Raw genomic sequence first — 13786 nt, 5'->3', positions numbered from 1 at the left:
ATTTTGTTAATGAATGGTAAGCCCTTAGTGTCATACTGGAGAAAAATGGTGATGAATCTTCAAAAATTCCAATTGCAACCCAAATTCTCTACCACAGAAGACTATTGCCTCTGCTTCCCTTAGGCTTTGAAAAGGTATATACAATCAAACTGTTGACTGGTAACCTTTTTACATTTGGGTTAAGGTCTAGGCACCTGGTGAAGTATATTCTGAATGATCTCTCACACAGCTACTACTAAAGGCAATGCTCCATTTTATTAGTTTGCATCTGTCTTACACTGAGGCAGCATCTTAAAGGGAAGCAATTTGATGTAATGAAGTGGCAAAGTCACCTGGTAATGTGCATGGAAAGCAAGTAACCTCTATATACCTCATGTGCTCTTGAATTTGATACAGAGAAGTCTAAAAGTTGATTTTGGAACAACATGAACATCCAAGCTTTGGAGCATCCAGTGGTCAGTAAAGAGAATAGAATGCATTTGTTAAGCCTCCAAGAAGTTCAAATCAATTCCCATAATGCAGGGAATTTTCCTTCTTAGACACTACTCCCACCTCTTCTAGTAAACATACACTGGATGTATTCTTCCAGAGTGAAACCAGTGGGTATGAAAATATCAAAAATGAAGCCAACAATGACAAAGAATGACAAAACAGGTAAAAAAGATGGCAGCAAGTGAAAGTAGTATGATATACAAGACATACTAGAAACCTGAAACATAATTTAGAAATATTAAAATAACAGAAAGGAGACTGTGTAGTAAGAGAATAATTTAAATTGTGAGAGACCTCAAACATCATTGAGTCCAACACTTATCAATCACCACCTTGTTGCTTAGATCAGCACTAAGTACAACATCCATTTACTTCTTGAACAGCTCTATGGATGGTGACTCCACTACTTCTCCGAGCAGTCTGTTTCAATGCCTAACAACTCTTTCTGAGAAGAAATTATTCTTGATGCTCAGAAGAATGAACCTCAGCTGGTGGAACTTCAGGCTATGTCCTCTTGTTCCATCTCTTGTTACCTGGAAAAGTGTCTCAGCCCCAGCTGGCTACCCCCTCCTTTCAAGGCAGTTGTAGAGAGTGGTAAGTTTACACCTGAGCCCTTTTTACTCCAGCCTAAAGACCCCCAGCTCCTTCAGCTGCTCCTCACAGGACTTGAGCTCCAGCCCCTCGGTATCTATCCTGCAGTAAGGGGGCCAGAAGTGGACACAGGATTTGGAGTGCGGCCTCAGCAGTGCTGAATGGGACAAACCCTTCCACATTTTCTGATACAAGAAATATCTGATGTGGTCCTGCTGACCAGGATATTTCTGATTCAAGCCAGGATCCCACTGGCCTTCTTGGCCACAAGCTGGCTCACATTCAGCTGCTGTCAATCAGCACCCTGAGGTCATCTCTGCTGGGCAGCCTTCCAGCTACTCTGCCTCTGCCCATATCACCGCCTTGGCCTGCTCTGACCCAAAGGCAGGACTCAGCACTTAACCATGTTGAAGACTGATGGCAGAAAAAAGCAATAGAGACAGCAGTCTGAAAATACTACTACTACCACTACTACTACTACCACTACTACTACTACTACTACTACTGCTGTAAAAAAACAGCGGAAAACTACTGAGAAGATGAGAGGCTTGTGCAAGGAATGAACAAAGAACACATCTGACAGTGACACAAATGCTTACCAGACATTTGCACATATGCTTACAAGAGAGCTGATGGACAAAAAACAATTTGGTTCATACATCAAGTCAGAAGACAATTAGCACCAAGTGCTTATTTCTATCTTACTACCCTCTAAATTTTAGTAGTAACTTTTAAGCAATTTGTTTCCTTGCTTTGTGACAGGGATACAATGCTGATAAATTTGTTTGGGTGTTTTACTGATAAAAACACATGCTCCATTTTTGAAATAATGTTTATTTTGTGCCTGCTTATTTTTTTTAACACACCTGGAAAAAACTCTACTTGCAAGCATAAGTATACATAGAGGCTTTTCTAAAGACTCATATAAAGTGATTAACAAGTCTAACTTAAAAGATTTTGCAGAAATCCATAGTATGAACTATAATAAAGTCACCAAATGCACAAAAACTTATGGCAAACTGCTAAACGTGCTGAGCTTGAGAAATAACCAATCAACTAGCACATGTACCTTTTGCAAGACAATGTACTAGGAATTTTATTTTTTTATAGCTGCATAATGATTATTCCCTAGTATTTTTAATGCTACTCAAAAGATCCACTATGGTGACAATTTAATCAAGAGTAGGTCAAAACTATGGTATTCAGCACAATCTGATCTGAAGTAGCATCAGATCATTATTTCCTACTTACAAGAGTAATTCTATTTTTAGCCTCTAAGATAGAACACACAAAATACATACATTTATTTCAACTTTAAAACCAGTATCTCATCTGTTGTGGAAACAAAGTTAGGACCTACAAATACAAGAAATTCAAAATATGAGAAGAACTCTGCTTCATTTTCTATTTAACTTTGCCACTCATTTCAGTACAGAAACAATGTGAAAATATATTGTCAGCAACTTGTCTCTAATACTTTCTTCTCACTGTTTATGCAACCTGAAATTTTTCTCTTTATGTAATATTACATTTATTTCCTTGCCACCTAAAACCAAAACACAGTATAGTATCTTTGGGAACAGTGAGAATCCAAACAATACAAGAGAGACACCACTGTGCTTTTTACCACTCTACACCAAAATATACATGCAAAAATGACAGGTTGGGAAGGTAACCAGGACAGAGAAATGCACAGGACAACAGAAACCCCATGCATAGGGTAAAGGGAAGTCATGCACGGTGATAATATTGTAATGAATCTCAGAAGACTTATGCATCTACAGGTTCTCAGCTGCCTAAATTCTACCAGCAAGATCCTGCCTAGTGAGCTTGTCTTGACTAATTCCCTTATAAAGTGCTGCACTAGATAAGCATGCTCAGACTTCTGTGCAGATAAATACCATTCTACACTTGTCATGTCTGATGTCCTGCTGCAATGAGCTTAATGGAAGTTTCATGGTGCACTTTCTTAAGTAAGAGTCTTCCATTCACATGCCAAATGGAGACTGGAATTATATCATTGGAATATTTTCTTTTTCATGGCTAATACAAATATCAAAGTAGAACCCATGGATGTTTTTGCCACGGCTTTAATAGCAAACTATGCTATGTTTCGTAGAATTGGTCAACACCAAAAGGCCATCTTTGACAGCAGCTGAGAAATTTTACCTGAGCTGTATACTACATCCTTAAAAAATAACTAAGATTCATGGCGTACACCTTCAGGCAGACATCAGATTCCAATGACAAATTTCACACTGCTTTTAAATCAGATTCCAGTTCCAAGAAACTAAAGGTGTAACATTTCGGACATTTTTTAGCCACATAGGCATTTTTATTACTGTTGACCTAGAACAAACAATTTAATTGAAGTGCTTTCCTGATGTCTTTCTGGCAGCCATGTTCTTTGAAGTTTAGACTTTGTTTCCATAATAGAAACGCAGTTCAATATAAGACAAATTCCTTTGTTTAGTACTGTTTATCTCACCACTAAGACTGTAAATGTCAGGAAAGGAAAGTGGAAAATCTGAAAAATAGGAGTTCTTGGACATTCCAATTCTTATGAATTGTATGGGGGTCAACTTTGATTGCACTTCCCAGTGCTCACTAGTTACACTACATGAAATTATTTCTTATCATCTATTTTTGCCCATTTTGCATTTGTGATTATATGTTGGAAGAGAGTAGGTTGAATAGGCTTATCAAAAAATCCTCCCCAAATTAACCATTCCTAATTACAATGTTAATTTAAGACTTTGAATGATCACAGACTGTCGTTTGTGAAATAAGCACAGATATAATTATAAAATAGATGTATGCCACTCCTTAATTGAATTTAGTACGTTTATATTCAGCTATGTTTGTGCTGCATATGCATACAAGCATGTACAGCGACATACAGTACAAAAAACTAACAAGTAAAAATTACTTTGTTAGAAACAGAAAGTTATATATAGTTGTTCATTGCTACCAGGTACTTACTATTTAGTTGAATCTGATAATTGATATTCCCGTCGTCTATCGTAACACTCCTGAATTCCAGGGTCATTCCATAAGCTTCTTATTGCATCTACATACGGGTTCTCAAAACTTGACACCTTCTCTACATCAACTTCTCGAACTAATAGTGCATGAACCTATTCAAAACAAACAAAACAGTAAAATTTACCTCATTTTCTGTGTTTGCCGACAGCTCATATACAATGAACAAGATATTGTTCATATCACCAACATGTATGTTCAACTTGAAAAATCAAATATCATGAAGATGATCGTGAAGATGCAAAATGAAGGCAATCTTTAAACTAATATGACTGTAGTCTTTTAATCTTTAAACTAACATGAGGGGGTGAAGTTGCTTTCAGGAAAATTGTATCTTGTTAGACTTCTTTCTTTTGGGACACTAATAATTGTTACCAAAACATTGAAACAAAATAAAAATAAAAATGACAGACAAAACTGAAGGATTCTGTAAGCACCACCAAATTCAAACTGGTCATTAAGATCTAAGTGCTAGCTCAACTCAAATGTTCCACAACCAAAATCTAGACGGTGTAGCTGACTGTTCAGTTCAATATACTTTTGACTACAGCAGACAATATTTTCCATGTTACATTTCCATTTAATAATATAACATTAATATTCCTTCTGGAAATATAACCATTTATTTATTATTAATTTCCCCTTTATTTACAAGAAATCTTAAGAACAGTTATTCAATTCTTTTTGGAAAACCATGTCTCATACATTTAGGATCTTCTTTGTGCGTTTCTACAAGTATTTGAAACAAGATTCCAGAATAAAAACACTGGAATTTTTGGGAATGTTAATCATGACATCTCCACTTAAGTAGATACTGAAATAGCAACCATGTTTTCTCCTTTTTATTCCTCTCAGAAAACTATAGGGAGGGTTAAAAATTGATTCTGAGCTTCCAACAGTATTACAGCTTTATGTTGGTTTTCCTGGCAATACTTTTTGCCACAATCCATTATATGCTTATAAAAGTGTGGATTTTTGGAGCTAGGCTTCATCATCTCAGTCTTCTACTTATTATCTGTGTTATCTGTTATTTTTATAATAACAGGAAAATGATGGAATTCTCAAGTTACTAGGAAATACCTGATCCTACAGAACCTACTTCAAAAGAGCTGAGAAAGTTCTAGTAATGCAGCACTATTACTAAGAAAAAGAGTCATACTTCTTCTGTTCTTTGGTTTGAAGGACTTGGTTTGAAGGTGGTTAGATTTGCACAAGACCAGTGAGTTGACATTTCACTACCGTGAAGCACTCGCTTTCTTTGGCTATTTGTGCGCATTTAAATTCAACCAGGTTTTACCAAAATGCTCTATATATTTTCCTGAATTGAAGGGTAAAGCAACCAAAAAGTAGAACATATTTTACAAATGCCTGATTTGTAATAAACGTGTCAGGAAAACCTCTTAATAAACACGCTACAGGAAAAGCCACAGACCTTTCTTCTCTTCACTTTGCTATTTTATTTGTATGTTCATCTCCTTTGAAAAGCAGGTACCACCTAAGGACTGAAGCGCACAACCACCCCAGAAATCTGATATTGCCACAGGCTACTGTAGTCCTGTGACTGAACTGAATTATGAACCAGAAACTGCTATCAAGTCTGAATTTTCTCTCATAAAAACTCTGCAACAGGATTTCAGACCTTGCTGACAGACAGATGAAAAAAGTCACTGATTGAACAGGAGAAACTAAGAAATAGATCATCTGCTTGCTGCCAAATGTCTGCTAATGGTGGTTTTCTTGTGGAACTCCTCCAAATCTGAATTAATTTTAATGGACTGACAGACAATAAAAGCAAATGTCTCCTTACACATTATGTTTTTATTGCTAAGGACCATACACTGCATAGCGTTGCTTGACATCAGGTCACCAGACAAAGTTGGAAAAAAGAGTAAGCAATGTCTTTGCATTCTGGATCATACCATATGATACAAAAAATATGCATGAAAGCTAAAGATTCAATTTCACACATGAAGCAAGTTCAAATTTTCATATTTAGTAAGTTAATTTCTAAGAACTATATGCTCAAACATCCAAAAATTTATGGGAGATCCCAGAAAAGTGATTTGAAGTAGCTTCCAAAATGCTTATAATTTAATGGATAGCTAAACACTTCCCCGCCCCTTCTACCATGCAATTTTCTTGTATTTATATTATTATATTAAAATGCTGATGTGACTTTAGGTCTTCATGAATACATGACCTTTATGTTCCTGTCTAAATATCATGCCACAATTTTCATGAAACATCTCCAATTTAGAGTGTGTCTTTTGTTAGAACATACTGAGACAGAGAATCATAGAATATCCTGAATTGGAAGGGAGCCATGAAGATGATCAAATTCAACTTGCAGCCTTGTACAGGACACTCCAAGATTCACACCATGTGACTGAGAGCATTGTCCAAACACTTCTTGAACTCTGCCAGGCTGGTGCTGTGACCCTGGGGAGCTGTTCCAGTGCCCAACCACCCTCAGGGGTGAAGAATCTTTTCCTGATATCCAGTGTAAAACTCCTGCTGGGGAGTTCCATGCCATTCCCTCAGGTCCTGCCACAGGTCACCACAGAAGTGCCTACCCCTCCTCTTCCCCTCGTGAGGAAGTTGCAGACTGCAATGACATCTCCCCTCAGCCTTCTCCAGGCTGAACAGAACAAGAGACTGAAGCCACTCCTCACATGGCTGCCCCTCAAGGCCCTTCACCATCCTCATGGCCCTCCTTTGGACACTCTCTAACAGTTTAATACTCTTCTTGTATTCTGGCACCCAAAATTGCACACTGGACTCAAGGTAAGGCCACCACAGTGCAGATCAGAGCGGGACAATCACCATATTCCAAAGTCCCAGATACAGAATGACAATGCCACAGCAACTTTGGATGATCCCAACATGTTCTGGTAGGTTGAACGTAAATGCAACTACAGATGTCTACTATAACACTTAAAGACTGAGAATGCTGCAGCTGTCAGTCAGTTTGTATGTGCTATATAGTAATTTACATGCATGCCTGCCAAAAACCGGTTAGAGCAGCATCTTCCTCGCCATGGCTCCACTTCCAACATGAAGATATCAACAACTATGAAGGCACAAAGGGCGAAATGAGGGTGTATAATAACTTCTTTGTTTCCTCATAGTGAAAGGGTGAAATCTCAGGTGAACTGAAATCCATCAGTATTTCAAAATAAGATACAGTGATGTGTGATGTGGACTCTATGATCACCTTAGTAATGCCATTACAGGGCTACTCAAACGTTTAAAATACTACACATGCAAATGAAAACAGTGTACACAATTCGCACTCTAAATATTACACAAGTCTCATGGCTTCCCATAATTAAATAATATTTTAATAACCCTATGACCAAATTGGTTTTTTGCAGAACATCCCCAAGAATTAAGGTATAGAATAAGTGGATGCAAACTGTACAGGTGAACTCTTCCATGAAGGCAGGAAATTGTATGCTATTTCTGAGGAACTAGTAAAAAATCTTGCATCTCCAGGCTACCTAACATAATTGTAGTATGGTGGGGCATTTTTTCACCTCCATGGAAGTCTTAATTACCAAAGTATTTCCGAAGTTTTGTCTGTGTCTGGTATATAAAGCTCTTTACTGGGATATAGTACCATTTCAGATATACAGGCATTCCAGACACTTTAGGCTTGAAGTAAATTACAGATACAACTTTGGTTTTCAAAAGCAAAATGAAATAAAAATGTATTCCAATATTTTAAATTATTTGACTACATTTAATTAAAAACATTACAGTAACTTCTAGTCACCTTTTATTCTCTATGCTGCTTGAATTAGAAAAAAACCCAGGTGAAATAAAAAAAAAATCTGTTATTTGAAGATTGGGAACATCGCATTCCCTCTCTCTGCTACACAAGACTAAAACAGAGATAATGCAATAATCTCAACTGCAATGACAACAGAGGCAAATGAGAAATTTCACCTTCAGATTTTAAATATTAATTCTCCTTTTATATTTTTCACTAGATCTAATAGTTCCACCTATAGACTAAAACATGAAGATTTATTAAACAAAAATTATAGGCTCTTTTATCCTCTCTTTTAAAAGCTTCATGCCTCTAACTCTCCAGGCAGATCCTCAAGATTTTTGGTTCCTTTCTTTCTTAGAAGGTGAGATCATCAAGCATCACAGCTTTTAAACACTACAACTTTGCTTGTTAATGACTGCATTGGGTGTTACACTCTTCAAATACTGGCATGGCTATAAAGCTAAACTGGAAGATGACATCACTGTGAAGAACTGAACAGCAGGTTGCAAACACCTGTCACAAAAAAATAGTAACTAATATTTACTTTTGTGTGTGTGGCATGTTACATTTGAAATGGATTATAAATTAGGCACTATCGTGCCTCCTTCTGGTACTAAATGTAGCACCTTGGATGAAATTTTCACACACTGGTGCTGAAGTTTTGCATCTTCAGCTGCAGTGAATACCTTCCTGATATGTGCTGTAAAAATGTGCCATTTTTGCTGTTAAGGATCCTAGAAACAGAAACAGCTCTATTCTCTGGAAACCACTTTTGCTTTGTAGAGCTAGGAAAATTCTATGGCTGACTTTCTGGAATATGTCTATGGATCAGCTAACTGCCACATCCTTTCCATAGCTTTAGTAATTCACCTCTGAAGAGCTGGTTTTGTATTGTTAGTCAAGTCTGCCTAAACATTCTACTTGTTTACGTTCACTTCTAAAATACTTCTAAAACCCTAACAAACCCCATACATGCAATTTTATTCTAATTGTAAACAATAGCTTCAATTACAGGATTCATTTATATCTATTCAACTCCTTGATTAGGACTTCATGACATTAATACACATGTTCAGCTTGTTTACCAATCTTTGCCAAATTCCTTTTTAAAGGAAACAGCAACAAGTAAAATACAATCCATGTAGGTAAAGAGAGATCCAAAATAATTAGCAAAAAGTTATTTTGCTAAGTTACTACTGGGTTTAAAAAGTTGTTGGCCATTGGGTTTCTTTATTTTTTACTCACATAATTTTTTCCCGTAAGTTGCTAGGAAACTGACTACTGGGTACTTATGTGTACTTAAGAAAAACCAAAGAAGTGGACAAGGTTGGGAAATGAGTGTAGCATCTGGCTGCACCTCTTTTTCTCCGGAGGAGGTTATCTCTGTCTCTGAAGGGATGGAGACACCACGGGAACTAGGCAGGTAAAGGGCTGGGGGCAGCTGCAAGTTTCTGTCTCTGGGCTTCTGAGAAGGACCTGTGTCTTGGGAGAAGGAATTTCGCTCCATTACAATAACCCAGCCAAGCTGCCTTTCTTCTGCTGCTGCACCCCGCACCTCCTGCCTCGCTGGGACGTCCCACGGTTACAGCCACCACTGCGGAGCTTCTGATACATCTCGTCCACTGCCCTGGGACTTCTGCTCATTCCTGCCGTTCCAGCTTGCTGCTTCCAAGAGTCCTGCAGGGGAACCGGGATCGGCTGCCCCAGGGTTTGTGAACCAAATCCTCTCTCCCATCCCTTCCAGTCTGGGCACTAGGATCAGCTGCCCCAGGGGTTTTTAGACCCAAAGCCTCTCCGATCCCTTCCCCTCTGGGCACCGGGGTCGGCTGCCCCAGGAGTTTTTCGACCCAAAGCCTCTCCCATCCCTTCCCCTCAGGGCACTGGGATCAGCTCCCCCAGGGGTTTTTCGACCCAAAGCCTCTCTCCCATCCCTTCCCTCTGGGCAGTGGGTTTGGCTGCCCCAGGGGTTTTTAGACCCAAATCCTCTCCCACCCCTTCCCGTCCGGCCCAGCCGCCATGGCCGCTGCTCCCGATCCCGCCCCACAGCGCCCCCTGCAGCCGCGGGGGAATCACCGCCCCCTGCCCGCCGGGAGCCCGCAGCGCCCCTGCTGGCCGTGCCCGGAACTGCACCCAGGGGAAAGTGCCCGCGGCCCAGGGGAGCCGTGCCTGGGTTCTGCTCTGGTTGTGTTAATGCTGCAGTTGTTGCTGTTGGTTTGTTTATTATACATGCTAGTAAAGAACTGCTGTTCCTAGTCTCATATTTTTGCCTGAGAGCCCCTTTATTTCAAAATTATAGTAATTCAGAGAGAGGGGATTTACATTTTCCATTCCGCGGGAGGCTCCTACCTTCCCTAGCAGACACCTGTCTTTCAAACTGAAACAAAAGTAAAGAGTCCCATTTAGTCACATACTGACTTGTGTTCCAAATGTCACTTCTACTGACAAATTTTCAAACGTTTTCACCAGCTGACGAAATTATGGGATTAACATTTTGGTTCAGATAAATCCTTAAGATTCCCAAGGATACCACAGAATATACCAACTAATGTTCTAACATTATTAAAAATTAATTGTAGCATTTGAGTTCTATAATTGATAATCTGAACATAAAACTAAACCAAATCTTTGTCTTCTAGACACAGTTACTAGCAATAAATTACATCCTCATCACATCCTCACAATTAATAACTGACAAGGCCAAATATATAAGATCTTTTTCTAGTAATGAAACCTATTTACAAATTTAATTCAAATCTTCAGTGACAGAAACTAACAAAAACCATTTCAGATTTGAACAAGTGTAAGCAAGAACTGGCAATAAACTCTCCTCTCACAACTTTTTGTAGCTAAAAAGAATTATCCAAATTGTAAAAAGACAGTATAATCACCAAATGTTTACAACAACACATTCAAGCATGGAGCTATACGTAGCCTGGTCTAGTGGAACATCTCCTTGTCCAGGGAGGAGGGTTGAAACTGGATTATCTTAAAGTCCCTTCCAGGCCTTTCTATGTATATATAATAATATTTTCAGAAAGACAACAACAGTCTAAGTTTTTTACCTGTTTTTTTTTGAGGCGGGGGGGGGGGGGGTGCGGTTTGGTGTGTTCTTTGCCTTCTTTTTTCTCCTAAGGACAACTTTTAAGCTGAGATCATCAAACCATTATTGTGTTATAATCCTACAAACAGCTACTGTACACACAACACATAAAAAAATACTTCTCCTACTTAATAAATATTTCAGGTTTTTAGACCTTTAGATCAGGCTTCACTGGTTTTGAAGAACAGTGCTTGATAAGTCTTGCAAATGGTAAATTTTTCTGCCAAATTTTTGTACCATGGTTCATTGAATTTACGGAAGAAAATGTTATGGGAACATGGACATGCTGAAACTTTCATTCCATTTGCAAGCAAATAACTGGCTGTACTTCACAAGCCTCCAAGAATCTGTTACCTCAGTCAATCACTGTACATGACTGAGTGCATTACAAAAAAAAAAAAAAAAAAAAAAAAAAAAAAAAAAAAAAAAAAAAAAAAAATAGAAGGACAATGTTCCAGTACTAGAATTCTCACTTAAGTATACCATTGAACAGGGCTCCCATGAGCCTCACTCCTATGCCTTGGCCCCGCACTACAGCCTTTTTTAAAGAGTACAGAAAGTAAAAGCCTTGCTTGGTCTCATGGATTCAAACACCTAGAACTGAGAAGATGAGCCGGATGATTCAGACAGTTTAGCATCTACTTGCTTACACAACAAAACTGCAGGAATTGCACTGCATTTCAGACCTAGAGAAAAACCCATGGTAAACCTAGGGCCCAGAGAAAGAAACAGCAGGCTCTTTTTAAGGGGATGTCCTAATTTTGCCTGGGATAGAGTTGTTTTCTTCTTAGTAGCTGTGAAGTTTTGAATTTAGCATGACAGTAAGGCTGATGACACACTGATGTTTTAGTTGCTGTTACGTATCTTTGCTCTAAGTCAAATTTCCCATGCTTTGTCAGCCAGCAGGTGCACTGAGAGACAGCGCTGCCAGGACAGGTAATCTGGGCTATCAGGGGGATATCCCATTCCATAGAAGGCCGTGGCCAGTATATGAACCGGAGAAAGTCAGCTGAGAGGCACCAATGACTGCTGGGGAATGGGCTAGGCATCCTTCAGCACGTGCTGAGCAGTTATACTGGGCATGTCTTGTTTCTCTTGGGTTTTGTTCCTCTCTCGCTCTCCTTTTCATTCCTATTATTCTTATTATGATGTTTTATTTTGGTTCAATTATTAAACTGTTCTTACCCCAGCCCATGATTTTTTTTTTTCTCTGACTCTTCTCCCTACCATGGATGTAGTGATCAAGCAGCTCTGTGATACTTAGTGCTAGGCTGGGATTAAACCAGGACAAGGAAACAAGTTATTTTATCTATGTTTCAATTCAGGAGAGAAAGTATTATGTGGAAAAAGAATCCTCTACCCAATTCATACTAATTAGAATTGTCAGATGCGATAGGTTTGGGGGAAAAAAAAGAAAAAAAAAAAAAAAGCATATAAAAGAAAAGCATTTTGCCTCCATATTTTTAAGCCACTTTTTTATTTTTAAAGGAGCAGAGTGCCCTCTGCTGACTAATACCTAACAGCAGAGGCAGTTATTTCAAACTGGTATTTCTAGAAATATCAGAGAACTGGGAGGGTCCCTTTCAAAATAATGAATTATTCCAGCAGGAATTTTCCCCTGTAAAAATTGCAACTAACTTAAATGGTTGCATTTGTGCGCTGCCCAAACAAGAAGATTGTCTTTCTAAACAATTACCTCACTTCTTGGAAGTAAACTCTGAAAGTGAGCTTTAGACTTAGCCTAGGCATGCAAAGACATATGACACTTTATCACCTACTTATTTTGAACATGTTCATTAATACCTTGACATTTAGAGCAATGAGTTGGCAAGACTGAAGTAAGGGGGCAAAATGTAATCTCAGATGAAAAGCTGTTGTTTAGAACACGGTCACACAAGAATGAATTTAGCCCTAAGACCTTAAAGCTAGCAACCCAACATTATTTTCTCTAGAGAAACCACAGACGTATTATACCATGGTGATGAGTAACTATTTGAAAAACGCCTTGAGGGAAAAGAAAGTTTTATGCCATGTGTGACCTAAAAAAGTGATAGCTTCCTTATAAATTAGGTACTATCTTCTCCATTCCTAGAAACAGACTGTATTTGTGCTGGATTGAAGAGCTTATTTAAAGGAGGATGGCAAAACACTGCTGACTCCTCTTGCAAGGCTTCAAGCAAAACACCAGTGTCCTGAAACATGCTGCCAACTTATATCATTAGGAAGGAGGAAGAAAAAACAGTAAAGCATATCTTTCCAATACTGAACACATAGAAACAAGTTTTCTATTATTAATAGTCTGAAAAGCTATTCACTTTGCTGCCTGGTGCATGTAAAATTGATTCATATGTATTTTTCAATTATTAGCTCAGTTTATTAACTATTCAGTATTTAGAGGTCACAGTAGCCTTTTAAACAACCATGTAGGAAGGCTTATTTATCCACCAAATTGGATGAGACTCCCAGGAGAAATAAGGCATGCTCCTTCTAAATGTACCATCATGCATCACATGAGAGGAAATAGATTTTGAAGGGTTATGTTTGCTTCCTTATTAATAACCTACATGGTTTATTTGAAAGTCTGTGCTTTCAATAAGAGTGACATCTCTGTGAAGGTAAACAAAATTGAGGGCTTTATTGAATTAATTTTGATTAAATTGTATTTGGAAGAAGCTTGTGGGAGGTAACACAGATAGAAAAGTCACAAACACAGTCTGTTTAGAAGAACTGTCTCGTCATTACTAGCATAGTGAGGTTTCTGAATTCAGCCACCTAAGCCTGCTCTT

General features: G+C 38.4%; 1 protein-coding gene across 1 annotated transcript in view; it reads right to left on the bottom strand.

Annotated features, from left to right (window-relative positions):
• The window catches only part of LOC130264857 (guanine nucleotide-binding protein G(q) subunit alpha), a 113246-nt gene that overhangs the window by 30247 nt on the left and 69213 nt on the right, over window positions 1–13786 (bottom strand). Inside the window, exon 3 of the mRNA XM_056513446.1 lies at window positions 4066–4220. Within this exon, the coding sequence (XP_056369421.1) occupies window positions 4066–4220 (155 nt within the window). The remainder of the gene's footprint in view (window positions 1–4065; window positions 4221–13786) is intronic.

The sequence above is a fragment of the Oenanthe melanoleuca genome, chromosome Z, assembly GCF_029582105.1.
Source record: "Oenanthe melanoleuca isolate GR-GAL-2019-014 chromosome Z, OMel1.0, whole genome shotgun sequence".
NCBI lineage: Eukaryota > Metazoa > Chordata > Aves > Passeriformes > Muscicapidae > Oenanthe > Oenanthe melanoleuca.
The sequence above is the reverse complement of the archived record's forward strand: the minus strand, read 5'-3'. Positions and strand labels throughout refer to the sequence as shown.